We start from the raw sequence: 14816 nt of genomic DNA, 5'->3' as shown, positions 1-14816 counted from the left end.
TGTGGAGAGCTACAATTGTGATTTGTAAATAATACAATTTATTCATTTAGTTTTTTATTTGATTAAAGTTATTCTTCACCCCTATTAGGGTTTTTTCCATCATCATATTTGAGGAAGGGGGGCACAACAATAAATCCTGCTTATGGGAATCCTTAAGGTGTTGTTATACACGTCTCTGGGAATGTGTGCTCTACTACACACACACACACACACACACACACACACACACACACGTGGTGTTTTCAGCTCTTCACTATATTGATGCATGATGTATGCTACACACGTGTACGTCAGCGCGCTATGAGAGGATTTCACCATTTCATTTGATAAAACTATTTGTGCCTATAATGTTTATTTATTTATTATCATTGTCAGCTAATAAAAGCTATGCTTCAGGACCATATTCATATAACATCTAAGGCTAAATGTAGCTCTTGACTGGTTGAGTTAGATGATGATTAACACTAAACTGTAGAAAATCAGTTGAGTCTCCCCAGCTGGAAATGGCTGTTAAAATCTTGTGTTTCTTATAATAAATTGACATATTGATAACACTGAATCTTTTATAATGCTCTTAATGACATGTTGATGCATACTGTATGCATTAGTGAGTGTGTGGTGCTTATGGGGTATGGTCACTTATTCCTTATATGTTTGTAATGTTTGTTATAACTGTTTCAAATGCAAGACATTGATTGCATGAGATTAAGTTTGTAAATGATAGCTGTGTCCTTTTGTAGTGTGCACATATATTTATCATCAAACTGTGATAACTGTGACTAAATTCAGTATATATACGTCTGCCATATGTTGGCACCCCATCAATATTTTTTAGATCCGCCCCTGTCAACAGTGTTAACATGTCCCATTACCAGGTGAAAACTGCGGACTTGTTGCCAAGTCTGTTGTTTTCCCGCGGAAAAGGGCTTCTGTAACAATGTTGCAGCGGGTTGTTTTTCATGTCCGCGGTTTGAAGCGACCGAAATAACGGGATGTTTAGCCAGTGGATTGCGGGGGAAACCCCATTGGTCTAGTTTTGAATAGCAGTTGGGCGGGTTTTGTTTTGAATCCCTGGCAACCCTGAATTATCAGCCATTTCACCTCAAACTGTCTTCAAGCAGCGAACACCCGCCGCAGCGGAAGAACCTCCCGAAGCACCGGACAGGTGAGTCCCCGCGCGGCACGCGCTCCACCCGGTCCCGGTGACCGGTAACAGGAGACGAAGACGTTCAGCTCGGTGATAAATATGTGTGTATCGAGCTGCAATAGGGGGAAATGCGTTATTTATTCGCTTGCTTCCTTTCAAACTCATTCGCGCACTTATGCTCGCAGTAATTTTCTCAAATACTTTCTGAAAGTGTGCGCCACCGCTGTACGTCGCTAAACGTGATCGGTAGAGTGGTACAAATCGTGTTCAAGCTTCGCACAGTACACTGATGTTTTGTTTCTTCTCTCACATTTCGAGCAGCCATTATGTAATCAGCATGAGGAGGCGGGGCTGGATGGACACACTGAGCGCTGATTGGCGCGGAGTGATTGAAGCCACGCCCCGACCGCTTGTAAATGGGCGGAGAATGTGTTGATTGACTGATGTCACTGTAACCATGGGAAACCCTGTGAAACCAGCTGACATAACGGGAAGCATGAAAGTAATCAAAACCAAAACTTTATCATTTTAGCGAAGTGCGCCATCATCTGAAGGAGAACAGCACGAAAAGCAATTATATTTTCAAATACAAGGCTTAAATTGAAACACTTTTAGAAAATGCAGTCATTTTATCTACAAATTTTATTTTATAATTTCTCATTGGCACACAACTATATCATTATCTCATTATATTGCATCTTTACTCTGAACATGTATACATTTTATTAATTATACATTAAATATATTGAAAAAGTGCATAATTGCAATCTGAGTTGTAACTGATTTTACTTTAGTGTATGTTTATGACAAATTTACTGTCTAAACATGCTATAATATATTATTAGATGTTAAAATAAATACATTTACAAAAATCTAAAAAATTAGATTTGATTAAAAAAAATCTAATTTAATCTAAATAATTAGTTTGAACTAAATTGAATAAAATAAATAACATTTGATTTATTGGACTGATGTTAAATAATATAAGTTTGAATAATCAATAAATAAGACTTTCTAATGAAAAACTTAATTAACAGAAACATTTAAACTAAATTATAAAATTTTTAGGATGGGCCCCTTATATAAGGATGATCATATTTGGGGGTCCAAATAAGTGTGTAATGTTGTGTGTGTGTGTGTGTGTTTGAGGTGAGCGTGTGTCAGAATGGCCCGTACGAAGCAGACCGCCCGTAAATCCACCGGAGGAAAAGCTCCTCGTAAGCAGCTGGCGACTAAAGCGGCCCGTAAGAGTGCGCCCTCTACTGGAGGAGTCAAGAAGCCCCATCGCTACAGGTACTGAGCCGCGGCTCGTGTTGGGTCTGGAGCCGCGGGGCGAGCGCTGACCGCTCTGTGTGTGTCTGTAGGCCCGGGACAGTGGCTCTGCGTGAGATCCGCCGCTACCAGAAGTCCACCGAGCTGCTGATCCGCAAGCTTCCCTTCCAGCGTCTGGTGCGTGAGATCGCTCAGGACTTCAAGACCGACCTGCGCTTCCAGAGCGCCGCCATCGGAGCCCTGCAGGTCAGACACAGCTTCACAATTCTGCAGAAGATCACTTATATTTGTTAATATAAAAGTATGTTTTTTTTTTTCTATGGGAGCGCGCTTCCACCATGGAATAAAGAAATTGACTTTTTATATCATAATTCTGACTTACATTTTAGAGAAGTGCACAATTTTGAGAATAAAGTTTGAATTGTGACATTAAAATCTGGAAACAATTGCGAGATGTAACCTCAGAATTCAGATAAAAAATACAGAATTGTGAGATGTAAATGATGTAGAATTGCTAGACTTAAATGAGGAAGAATTGTGAGACGAATGCGAGACATGAACAAAGAATTGCGAGTAGTGAACAAAGAAGAATTTCGAGACGTAAACGAAGAATTGCGAGACGTAAACGAAGAATTGTGAGACGTAAATGAAGAATTGCGAGACATAAACGAAGAAACTTGCAATTCTGTGGAAAAAAGTCTGATTTGAGTTTGTCTTGCATTGTGATTTGTTTCTCAGAATTGCGAGAAAAAAATTACTCAATTGTAAGATATAAAATTGGAGTTGCAAGAAAAAAGTCATTGTGAAATAAAAAGTTACCTTTTATATTTTTGCTCCATGGCAGCATACATGTAATAATGTATACTGTTCTAATAATACATATAAAAGTGTGTGTGTGTGCAGGAGGCCAGCGAGGCGTATCTGGTGGGTCTGTTTGAGGACACAAACCTGTGTGCCATCCACGCCAAGCGTGTCACCATCATGCCCAAAGACATCCAGCTGGCACGCCGCATCCGTGGAGAACGAGCCTGAGCTCCTCTCTCTCTCTCTCTCTCTCTGTGTGTGTCTCTCTCTCTCTTCATCTGTGTGTGTTTGTTTGTGTTGGTCACTCTCTCTCTCTCTGTGTTGGTGTTGTATTCTCAGATGAGCTCTTGTGTCGTGTCGTCGTGTGATTTGAAGCACAAGAGTTCAAACCCTCAGGGTGATTAATTAAGGACTCCAGGCACTAATTAACACTTCCTGTTCCTGAATGAAAGAACTGGTTGTCTAATCTGATTTCAGGTGCTAAACTCCTCACTGGAAGAGTCAGAATCTTCTTCAATCAATTTTTTTTTCTTGAAATAAGTCTTGTTTGTGTATTGAGTGCTTTATAATCATGTTCTTAATTTTCCTGAGATGCACAGATTGGCAGGTGGGCATATGATGTCGGTGATGCATTCTGGGATTGTCGTTTGGTTGAATATTGTGTTTTTGAGGAGCAGATGTAGCAACAGACTCTATTTTATACCATTTGATATATCCTTCATGAGTTAAGTAGACACTCGCTCAGGTTTTTCTACAACTTTCATGGTTTTAATCACAAGATGTTTATGTTTGCTTTGTTTTTGTATGTGTGTAAGTCCTAAAAAGCCAATCTTTGTACTACAGGAAAAAATAATTGGACAATAAATTGGTGTTGAACTGTTATAGAGTCTGTTTTATGGAAATATTTCACCACCAGTCTCGTTTTTCTCAGTTAAAAATGTTAGTGTGTAATTATGTGATATTAAAATGTTTGTAAATATATAAATGATTAAAACAAAAATGGTTAAAACCAAGAAATAATAAAGTCACCCGAATAAAAATAAGTAGATAATGCTACAATTTAAAAATATATATTTAAATACTTTAAATTATGCTTAACAATGAATTTAATTTGATTTAAAAAAAAATAATAATTAAAATCAAGAAATAATAAAAAGTACCCGAATACATTTTATAAATACATAAAATATAAAAGTAAATTAGAAACTGATATTAATAAATGAAAAACAAATAAAATAAAAATAATTAATTCATATTCATATTCATTATATTAATATTACAAAAATAATAAATAGACTAAAATAAATGTGATTAAAATAGACATTTATTAAAAAATAATAAATTAAAATGTATAAAATAAAATAATAAAAATTGATTCGATCAATAAAGAATAAATACATGACTATATCTGACAGAACGGTGCTTTAGTGAGTACAATAAAACTAAATAACGGAATGTAATATAATGCTGCTGATAAGAGTCTGTGCAGACACTAGTGTGTGATTATTTTAACAGATGAAGATTGTTTTTTCTCACACGTTGAAGCGCGATGTGGCTTCCGCGGTGCATTGTGGGAGCCGCCGATTGTCGCATTTCCGCTGCCATTGTGCGCAAGAGACAGTAAATAACACTGAAGCTTCACTCAAAACACGCTTTAAACACGACTTCTGCTGAGGTAAGGCCGAAAAGACAAATAAAACACAAGTGTGTTCAGTTTAGTTGTTGTTTTAGGCTGGAAATGTGGTGGTGTCTGTGAATTCGTGTCGGTTTGAGAGGGTTTGTGTGTATTTGAGGGAAATCCTGAAGCGCTTGAGCGGCGAAATCCATCCTGAATAAACTGATATTTAAAAAACGCCGAAAAACACCATAAACGCCTCCATTCCTGCTTTAACCGTCGGATATTGCAGCCCTAGAGTGTTTTCTTTGTAGTCCGAGTGTAATATGTTAGAACAGCGGGGAGTTTGTAGAGAAATTGTCGAAGTATTATCGTTAGTTCTTGTCTTTTCTCGCTCAGTTTTCGGCGCAGATCAAACAGGCGCCATGATGTTCACAGAAGAGGGGCGGGGCTTACGCCGGCCGTCTGGTCTGTTTCCTGTCCTCTGATTGGTCGGCTCGTGAATATTGTTATAATGAGGCTGGTTCTTGTGGAATGATTGACACGTTGAGCTTGTTGTTGTTTTCAAGCGTCTGTCCTCAACTGTACTTTTATGAGTGTCTGTGACGTCATTATATTATTAGATATTTTATGAAGCAGGTGTTTTCAAACTGCCCCGTGGAAAATATACAGGAAAAACAGATAAAATAAAGAACAAAAATAAGATTAAACTAACTAAACATAAATGTGATCAACTTTAATTAAAATAATAAAAAGATTAAAATAGGTACATTACTAAAATAGTTTAAAATAAAATTATTGATATTTAATCACATTTTTGTTTTACGCAGTTATTCATTTTAATTAATTTTAATCAATTTGCTTTAATCATGTGTTCTTTTATTTTAAGCAATTTATTTAAATCACGTTCCTTAATTTATAAAATTTCCTTATTAACGAAATCTATTTACACCATTTATTTAATTGTACATTATTCCGGTTTTAGCTACTTAAAGCTACTTTAGTAAAAAAAAAAAATAGCAGAACAGTGAAAAAAGAAAAACAGATATGTCGTAATAAACTAAATATTTAGCAAATAAAGAAATTTTTTTTATTAAAATATTGATATATAAAAATATAGAGCTGCATTTTCTTTTTAAAGTATGAGTTTAGTATGAGGTCTGAGTGCAGTGAGAATGTGTGTACAGTACATGTTTCTGTGCGTGTGTGTAATGTTGTGTGTGTGTGTGTGTGTGTGTTTGAGGTGAGCGTGTGTCAGAATGGCCCGTACGAAGCAGACCGCCCGTAAATCCACCGGAGGAAAAGCTCCTCGTAAGCAGCTGGCGACTAAAGCGGCCCGTAAGAGTGCGCCCTCTACTGGAGGAGTCAAGAAGCCCCATCGCTACAGGTACTGAGCCGCGGCTCGTGTTGGGTCTGGAGCCGCGGGGCGAGCGCTGACCGCTCTGTGTGTGTCTGTAGGCCCGGGACCGTGGCTCTGCGTGAGATCCGCCGCTACCAGAAGTCCACCGAGCTGCTGATCCGCAAGCTTCCCTTCCAGCGTCTGGTGCGTGAGATCGCTCAGGACTTCAAGACCGACCTGCGCTTCCAGAGCGCCGCCATCGGAGCCCTGCAGGTCAGTCCTGGTCAGGGTTATTATAGTGGATTAAAACCATTGAAACTGCATTTATTTTATTAAAATACTGGAAAAACAGTATAATATTATGCAAATGTAAAAAGCTGTTTTCTGTGTGAATCTGTGTTAAAGTGTAATGTATTTCTGTGATGCTCCGCTGTATTTTCAGCATCATTCCTCCAGTCTTCAGTGTCACATGATCTTCAGAAATCATGAAAATACAGCTGCACATCACAGAAATAAATTACATTTTAACAGAGATTCACACAGAAAACGGATGTTCTCCATTAGAATAAAATTTCAATGCTTTTACTGTAGTTTTAATCAAATAAATGCAGCCTTGTTAAGCAGAAAGGACTTTAAAAATATGAAAAATGTCATTAATATTGTACAATACACAACAAAGTTACTAAAACTGACAAACTATTATAGTATCTGAGTGCTACTGAACTCTTCTCAGGTCATGTGACTCGTGTGTGTTTGTGTGTGTGTGTGTGTGTGTGTGTGCAGGAGGCCAGCGAGGCGTATCTGGTGGGTCTGTTTGAGGACACAAACCTCTGTGCCATCCACGCCAAGCGTGTCACCATCATGCCCAAAGACATCCAGCTGGCACGCCGCATCCGTGGAGAACGAGCCTGAGCTCCTCTCTCTCTCTCTGTGTGTGTCTCTCTCTCTATCTCTGTCTGTCTCTGTCTCTCTCTCTCTCTCTCTCTGTGTGTGTCTCTCTCTCTATCTCTGTCTGTCTCTGTCTCTCTCTCTCTCTCTCTCTCTCTGTGTCTGGTAGTTGTAGAGTTCAGTCCTGGTGGGGTGGGTGGGCGCTGATGTACGTGGTGTCTGTGTTTTTTTGGCAGCAGACTATTAGGGTACTTCCTGTTTGCATGTACCGGCCTGTGACCGATCGGCCTCAAACACACACACACACACACACACACTCAGTCTGTCCATCGATCATGAGTGAAGGTTAAATAAGGCGGTCAGGGCTGATGTCTGCGTTCAGGGCTTTACGTCTCTAATGCAGGGTGCTAGAACAGCCCTGACCCGTCCCAGAATTCCCTGCCCGGTCCGTCACGAGCACACGTGTGTGTGTGTGTGTGTGTGTGTCGATCAGCAAGGTGTTTGTATACGAGTCCGAGCATCTCTTCAACAAATGTTCATTATTGCAATATTAAGAATTACTTTTAATAATTATTAATCTGATTCTTTTATTTGAATGCATTCATATAAGCTTGTTTCACAGATCTAGAGCATATTTTTGAAGGTGGAGCTTCTTATAAAGACAGTTTTAGATCACAAATCGTGTTTATTTTCTAAAGGATGAATTAGTGTTCAGTCTGAAGCGTGTGAAGGGAGGATTGCTGTTGAGTTTGGTCTTGATCGGAGAATCTGGATTCACACTGAATAAATATGTATTGGCTTGATACTGTTTTTGAGTCCTGCCACGTGATCTTCCTTCATTAAAGAGCAGTTTTCTACTCTCATCCCTTCAGCGTCACACGACTCCTCAGGCAGACATGGAAACATTATTATTATTATTATTATTGAATCCTGCTTGATTTGTTTCTCCTTGATTCAGCGTTTGACTACAGAACATTCAGGTGTTTCATAAACAGATCTTTGTAATTTGACATTTCTCTTAATTGCGTAATAAATGGATGTCACACATTTTTTGTGGGTTGTCTTATTAAGTTAAAATAAGTCACATTCAGCTCTTGTTATAGGAAATTATTCACATTGCCTTTTTGTTATTGTAAAGCACATAATTTCTTGTATGAAATTAACATTTAGGGCTTTTCAGAAATACTGAATGTTTGATCATAAATACTCTGTCTTTAAAAATGACTGACATTAAAAATGTAACACCCTTATGAAAACATGATATTTTGTAAATCTAGTTTTCAAGTAGTTTGTCATGAATCAACATCTCAGGAATATGTTATGGGGTTTCAAATCAAAAATTGACTATGGAACAGGACATTGATTAAATTCAAGTCGCCGTTAAAGGGAAAAAAAAGTGTTTATTAGGCATTCTGGGACACAAGTGAATGGGAAAGAAATTATATTGTCATAATCCTAGGAAATATTAGATATTATTATGAAAATCTTGCCATTTATTATTAAAACTGAATAAATATACATATACACACATATATATGTGTGTGTATGTATATATGTATGTGTGTGTGTGTGTGTATATATATATATATATATATATATATACTTTTTTTTTTAATTAAACATTTTTTACTTGTTTGTCATGTGACCATGAACCGTGTACATTTAAAAGTGATACTGAATAATTATATTATTAATTTTAAAATCTCAGTGGTACTAAAGTAAATACATTAGGTGAAAGAGGTTCAGAGGACACTCATGCAGACACACAATGCTGCGTGTGAAGGTGCAGAACGACCATAGAACGACGGAAATGCAATAAAATTATACATTTTCATTCGGCTCCGTACGATGCAGTGACTCCGCCCACTCGCGCGGTGGCGCTACAGAAGCGCGTCACTGATGACGTCACGGCATCTGCCGGTCGCACGCGCCGCTCTCACGCTCGTGAGGATACGAGAGTCTGGAAATAAACCGAAAATATTGACACTTACAATTAAAAACACAATAAACAAGTGGCCATAGTCATGGGGACGACATTAGAGCAGATGAGAGCGAATGTCGGCAAACTTCTGCGCGGCATCGACAGGTGAAGATTATTATTAATAACCGATTAACATCGTCCCGCTTGAAAACGCTTCACAAACAGAATTTATTATTCTCCGTTATATAGTTTTTTTTTTTTGCGTGTGATAGTTTGAATGCTCTTAATTCTATCAAACCATCTTCACAGAAATAAAGAGTGAAATGACTTCAGTTTCAGCTCTACGGAAAACAATGAGCCGTTATTTATATTAATTCAGTTCAGTAACAGTGTCAATGGCGCAAAGTTCACGAATAAACCGAGCTCAATTTATCTAAACATTAATATTATTTATATTGATTATTATTATAATTATGTCATTATTTTTTTTAATAAAACAAATATTTCCGGTCCTTGATTCTGATTGGCTGAGCCGTGTTCGAAGCTGTTGTAAATTACGCTACAAAGTAACATACCTTTGTTTACTTCTGTGTGTTGCTCGGCAACCACTTTGTTGCAACCACAACTGTTTGGTGGAAGGATACTGTTTTTATTAATATCATTACACATTTTTTCCCGTTTTATTTTGTGAATCATTACTGTGTATATGGAATAACCATTTTATAAAAGCAATAAGCCCCATGAAGGTTTACAGTGAATTTATAACAGTTAAGGGGTTTTATGCACTCTGCTTTCCCTCGTACCAAAAACCCTATATAATTATGAAACTTTTTTTTTTAATGTGATTCATCGCGATTAATCATTTGACAGCGCTAATACAATTATATTAATATCACTGATCATTAATATTCTTGATCAGTAACAGTAATGAGTCCGATCTAATGATAACAGGTATAACCCGGAGAATCTGTCCACGCTGGAGCGATACGTGGACACACAGGCCAGAGAAAACACCTACGACCTGGAGGCCAACCTGGCCACAGACACACACACACACACACACCTGATGATGTTAATCTCACCACAGACACCCAGGTGAAGGTCTGGATGAATAAGTACGGCTGGACAGAGAATGAAGATGTACAGATATTCATTCACAGTCAGGAGGAGAGCGTCAAGCCCAAGAACATCGTGGAGAAGATCGACTTTGAGAGTGAGTTTCTCTGAATGACAGCGACTTCTGGCTTTAATGTTGAAGTGTTTCTCAAGATGACTGATGTTCTCTGGTGTCCACAGGTGTGTCCAGCATCATGGCCACATCACAGTGAACACACACACACACACACACACACACACACTCAATCTCATGCCTTAGTTTCCTCTTGATTTAATTTTACAATAAAGTCATTTCAGTTAAGAAATTTGGAGTCTTTTATTACAATCGCACATATTTATGCAGATGTCATAAATTTGTTTTCATATTTCACTTTATACATCGATAAGTTTTTTTCTTTATGTGTGTGCACTTAAGACAGTTTTAGATCACAAATCGTGTTTATTTTCTAAAGGATGAATTAGTGTTCAGTCTGAAGCGTGTGAAGGGAGGATTGCTGTTGAGTTTGGTCTTGATCGGAGAATCTGGATTCACACTGAATAAATATGTATTGGCTTGATACTGTTTTTGAGTCCTGCCACGTGATCTTCCTTCATTAAAGAGCAGTTTTCTACTCTCATCCCTTCAGCGTCACACGACTCCTCAGGCAGACATGGAAACATTATTATTATTATTATTATTATTATTATTGAATCCTGCTTGATTTGTTTCTCCTTGATTCAGCGTTTGACTACAGAACATTCAGGTGTTTCATAAACAGATCTTTGTAATTTGACATTTCTCTTAATTGCGTAATAAATGGATGTCACACATTTTTTGTGGGTTGTCTTATTAAGTTAAAATAAGTCACATTCAGCTCTTGTTATAGGAAATTATTCACATTGCCTTTTTGTTATTGTAAAGCACATAATTTCTTGTATGAAATTAACATTTAGGGCTTTTCAGAAATACTGAATGTTTGATCATAAATACTCTGTCTTTAAAAATGACTGACATTAAAAATGTAACACCCTTATGAAAACATGATATTTTGTAAATCTAGTTTTCAAGTAGTTTGTCATGAATCAACATCTCAGGAATATGTTATGGGGTTTCAAATCAAAAATTGACTATGGAACAGGACATTGATTAAATTCAAGTCGCCGTTAAAGGGAAAAAAAGTGTTTATTAGGCATTCTGGGACACAAGTGAATGGGAAAGAAATTATATTGTCATAATCCTAGGAAATATTAGATATTATTATGAAAATCTTGCCATTTATTATTAAAACTGAATAAATATACATATACACACATATATATGTGTGTGTATGTATATATGTATGTGTGTGTGTGTGTGTATATATATATATATATATATATACTTTTTTTTTTTAATTAAACATTTTTTACTTGTTTGTCATGTGACCATGAACCGTGTACATTTAAAAGTGATACTGAATAATTATATTATTAATTTTAAAATCTCAGTGGTACTAAAGTAAATACATTAGGTGAAAGAGGTTCAGAGGACACTCATGCAGACACACAATGCTGCGTGTGAAGGTGCAGAACGACCATAGAACGACGGAAATGCAATAAAATTATACATTTTCATTCGGCTCCGTACGATGCAGTGACTCCGCCCACTCGCGCGGTGGCGCTACAGAAGCGCGTCACTGATGACGTCACGGCATCTGCCGGTCGCACGCGCCGCTCTCACGCTCGTGAGGATACGAGAGTCTGGAAATAAACCGAAAATATTGACACTTACAATTAAAAACACAATAAACAAGTGGCCATAGTCATGGGGACGACATTCGAGCAGATGAGAGCGAATGTCGGCAAACTTCTGCGCGGCATCGACAGGTGAAGATTATTATTAATAACCGATTAACATCGTCCCGCTTGAAAACGCTTCACAAACAGAATTTATTATTCTCCGTTATATAGTTTTTTTTTTTTGCGTGTGATAGTTTGAATGCTCTTAATTCTATCAAACCATCTTCACAGAAATAAAGAGTGAAATGACTTCAGTTTCAGCTCTACGGAAAACAATGAGCCGTTATTTATATTAATTCAGTTCAGTAACAGTGTCAATGGCGCAAAGTTCACGAATAAACCGAGCTCAATTTATCTAAACATTAATATTATTTATATTGATTATTATTATAATTATGTCATTATTTTTTTTAATAAAACAAATATTTCCGGTCCTTGATTCTGATTGGCTGAGCCGTGTTCGAAGCTGTTGTAAATTACGCTACAAAGTAACATACCTTTGTTTACTTCTGTGTGTTGCTCGGCAACCACTTTGTTGCAACCACAACTGTTTGGTGGAAGGATACTGTTTTTATTAATATCATTACACATTTTTTCCCGTTTTATTTTGTGAATCATTACTGTGTATATGGAATAACCATTTTATAAAAGCAATAAGCCCCATGAAGGTTTACAGTGAATTTATAACAGTTAAGGGGTTTTATGCACTCTGCTTTCCCTCGTACCAAAAACCCCTATATAATTATGAAACTTTTTTTTTTAATGTGATTCATCGCGATTAATCATTTGACAGCGCTAATACAATTATATTAATATCACTGATCATTAATATTCTTGATCAGTAACAGTAATGAGTCCGATCTAATGATAACAGGTATAACCCGGAGAATCTGTCCACGCTGGAGCGATACGTGGACACACAGGCCAGAGAAAACACCTACGACCTGGAGGCCAACCTGGCCACAGACACACACACACACACATACACACACACACCTGATGATGTTAATCTCACCACAGACACCCAGGTGAAGGTCTGGATGAATAAGTACGGCTGGACAGAGAATGAAGATGTACAGATATTCATTCACAGTCAGGAGGAGAGCGTCAAGCCCAAGAACATCGTGGAGAAGATCGACTTTGAGAGTGAGTTTCTCTGAATGACAGCGACTTCTGGCTTTAATGTTGAAGTGTTTCTCAAGATGACTGATGTTCTCTGGTGTCCACAGGTGTGTCCAGCATCATGGCCACATCACAGTGAACACACACACACACACACACACACACACACACACTCAATCTCATGCCTCAGTTTCCTCTTGATTTAATTTTACAATAAAGTCATTTCAGTTAAGAAATTTTGAGTCTTTTATTACAATCGCACATATTTATGCAGATGTCATAAATTTGTTTTCATATTTCACTTTATACATCGATAAGTTTTTTTCTTTATGTGTTTGCACTTAAGAGATTATTCAATTTTATTTTATTTGTATAGCGCTTTTACAAAACAAATTTTGATGACAAAATTATGACGATTTGGGATTTGTATTTAGGAAAGAGATAAAAATGTAAGGAAGCTTGTTTTCTCCACCGGTAACTTGCAAATATTTATCTCATCGTTTGGAAGGTTTTTTCCCTCAGTTCTGCACAATATAAAGATAATTGCAACTTTTTAGCTCAGTTTATATCTCACCATTCCAACTTTTTGTTTTTCTCAGAATTCAAAATTTTTATATTTCAATTCAGACTTATTTTTTAAGAATTGTAAGAAAAAAGTCTGAATTGTGTGTTAACAAGTTTATTTGTAATGTTTGAATCCAGTGGCAGAAACAAGCTTCCATACAAATGCGATTCTAGTTTTGAATTAGATGTTTTAAATATGCATGTATACATTATAATATAACCTGAGAATGACAGACTTCCTCTGTGTGACAACTAGCCCCAGTCTGATCTCTGAAGACAAAACTTTAAGGAGAATCAGTGATGTGCTAAATATTGCCTTAGTTTTTAAAATATTTAATTTTACAATCACAACAGTCACTTATTAGAAGAAATTACTTCAATCTGTACATGTGTACTGATAATTAATGAGGATAACTATAATACCATACTATTAAACCGCGCGTCTTCTGAGCGCGTCATCACGCGGTCTGCGACGGCGCATGCGCAGTGGAGCCGGAGCGCTGTCCAGGGTGCTGAAGCGTGAGCGTCAATCATCTCCATCGAAACGCGTGTCTGATGTCTCCGTGATCGAGGAATGATGCGACTGATCTCCGAACAGCTGAGGTACTTCAGCACTCTTTACTGTCTTTCACTGAACACAGTCAGAACGAGAAGGGTGATGATAGGTTAGGACTAGTTAGAGTTGGTGTTAGTACAATGTTTTACTAGAATAGTTGTTCCTCCCAAGGTTTATTGGGGAAAATGTGTTCCCTCTCAGGTCATAAAGAGATCAGGATGAGTTCGTTTCTTCATCAGGTTTGTAGAAATGTAGCATTGCATCAGTGTCTCATCAACGGATGCTCTGCAGTGAATGGGTGCCGTCAGACGTGTTTAGGTAAAATATGAATCCATAATGACACTTCCTCCAGTGAAAATGTGCATCTGCTGTTGTCTCTCACAGATTAGTTTAGATCTGTTTAAATGCTGCGTGATCTGTGCAGATTTCTCTCCTGATTCAGACCAGAACACTTTTTCACTGGAGGAAGTGTTATTATGATTATAGACTCTATGTGTTTGAGTTAAAATCATCTTAATGCTGGATGTGTTTCAGGTTTTGTCTTCTCCAGATGTTCACTGATGGACTGGAGTGCTGTGGATTATTGGGATGTTTTTATCAGACTCTCATTCTGACGGCACCCATTCACTGCAGAGCATCCATTGATGAGACACTGATGCAATGCTACATTTCTACAAACCTGATCATGTTCATTTATGCAGGAACTATTCTTTA

The 14816-nt window shown here is 37.4% G+C and overlaps 3 protein-coding genes across 7 annotated transcripts; all 3 read left to right on the top strand.

Annotated features, from left to right (window-relative positions):
- The first annotated feature begins 1098 nt into the window (after nucleotides 1-1098).
- On the top strand, nucleotides 1099-8112 carry LOC128029110 (histone H3.3A). 2 transcript variants are annotated; one of them, XM_052616656.1, is made up of 5 exons: nucleotides 1099-1165; nucleotides 2297-2440; nucleotides 2512-2665; nucleotides 3323-3477; nucleotides 7162-8112. In XM_052616656.1, exons 2-4 carry the CDS (start codon nucleotides 2313-2315, stop codon nucleotides 3449-3451), a joined length of 411 nt encoding a protein of 136 aa, XP_052472616.1. In that variant the 5' UTR covers nucleotides 1099-1165; nucleotides 2297-2312; the 3' UTR covers nucleotides 3452-3477; nucleotides 7162-8112. The 2 variants fall into 2 exon arrangements, with proteins under 2 accessions (XP_052472616.1, XP_052472615.1); XM_052616655.1 differs by lacking the exon at nucleotides 7162-8112 and having other exon boundaries at nucleotides 3323-4105.
- LOC128029109 (histone H3.3A) lies at nucleotides 4742-8112 on the top strand. 3 transcript variants are annotated; one of them, XR_008187300.1, is made up of 5 exons: nucleotides 4742-4898; nucleotides 6082-6225; nucleotides 6297-6450; nucleotides 6961-7161; nucleotides 7224-8112. XR_008187300.1 is itself a non-coding variant. In XM_052616654.1 (5 exons), the coding sequence occupies exons 2-4, from the start codon at nucleotides 6098-6100 to the stop codon at nucleotides 7087-7089; spliced, it is 411 nt and encodes a 136-aa protein (XP_052472614.1). In that variant the 5' UTR covers nucleotides 4742-4898; nucleotides 6082-6097; the 3' UTR covers nucleotides 7090-7107; nucleotides 7154-8112. The 3 variants fall into 3 exon arrangements, 2 of the variants coding, with proteins under 2 accessions (XP_052472614.1, XP_052472613.1); XM_052616654.1 differs by having other exon boundaries at nucleotides 6961-7107; nucleotides 7154-8112; XM_052616653.1 differs by having other exon boundaries at nucleotides 6961-8112.
- Nucleotides 8113-8792: 680 nt separating this feature from the next.
- On the top strand, nucleotides 8793-13214 carry LOC128029111 (eukaryotic translation initiation factor 3 subunit K-like). 2 transcript variants are annotated; one of them, XM_052616658.1, is made up of 3 exons: nucleotides 8793-9151; nucleotides 12735-13006; nucleotides 13090-13121. In XM_052616658.1, the coding sequence occupies exons 1-3, from the start codon at nucleotides 9090-9092 to the stop codon at nucleotides 13119-13121; spliced, it is 366 nt and encodes a 121-aa protein (XP_052472618.1). In that variant the 5' UTR covers nucleotides 8793-9089. The 2 variants fall into 2 exon arrangements, with proteins under 2 accessions (XP_052472618.1, XP_052472617.1); XM_052616657.1 differs by lacking the exon at nucleotides 8793-9151 and adding an exon at nucleotides 11575-11947 and having other exon boundaries at nucleotides 13090-13214.
- Nucleotides 13215-14816: the final 1602 nt, after the last annotated feature.

This window comes from Carassius gibelio, chromosome A15 (genome assembly GCF_023724105.1).
Source record: "Carassius gibelio isolate Cgi1373 ecotype wild population from Czech Republic chromosome A15, carGib1.2-hapl.c, whole genome shotgun sequence".
NCBI classification, from domain to species: domain Eukaryota; kingdom Metazoa; phylum Chordata; class Actinopteri; order Cypriniformes; family Cyprinidae; genus Carassius; species Carassius gibelio.
Note: the sequence above shows the minus strand (reverse complement) of the source record. Positions and strands in the feature narration are given on the sequence as shown.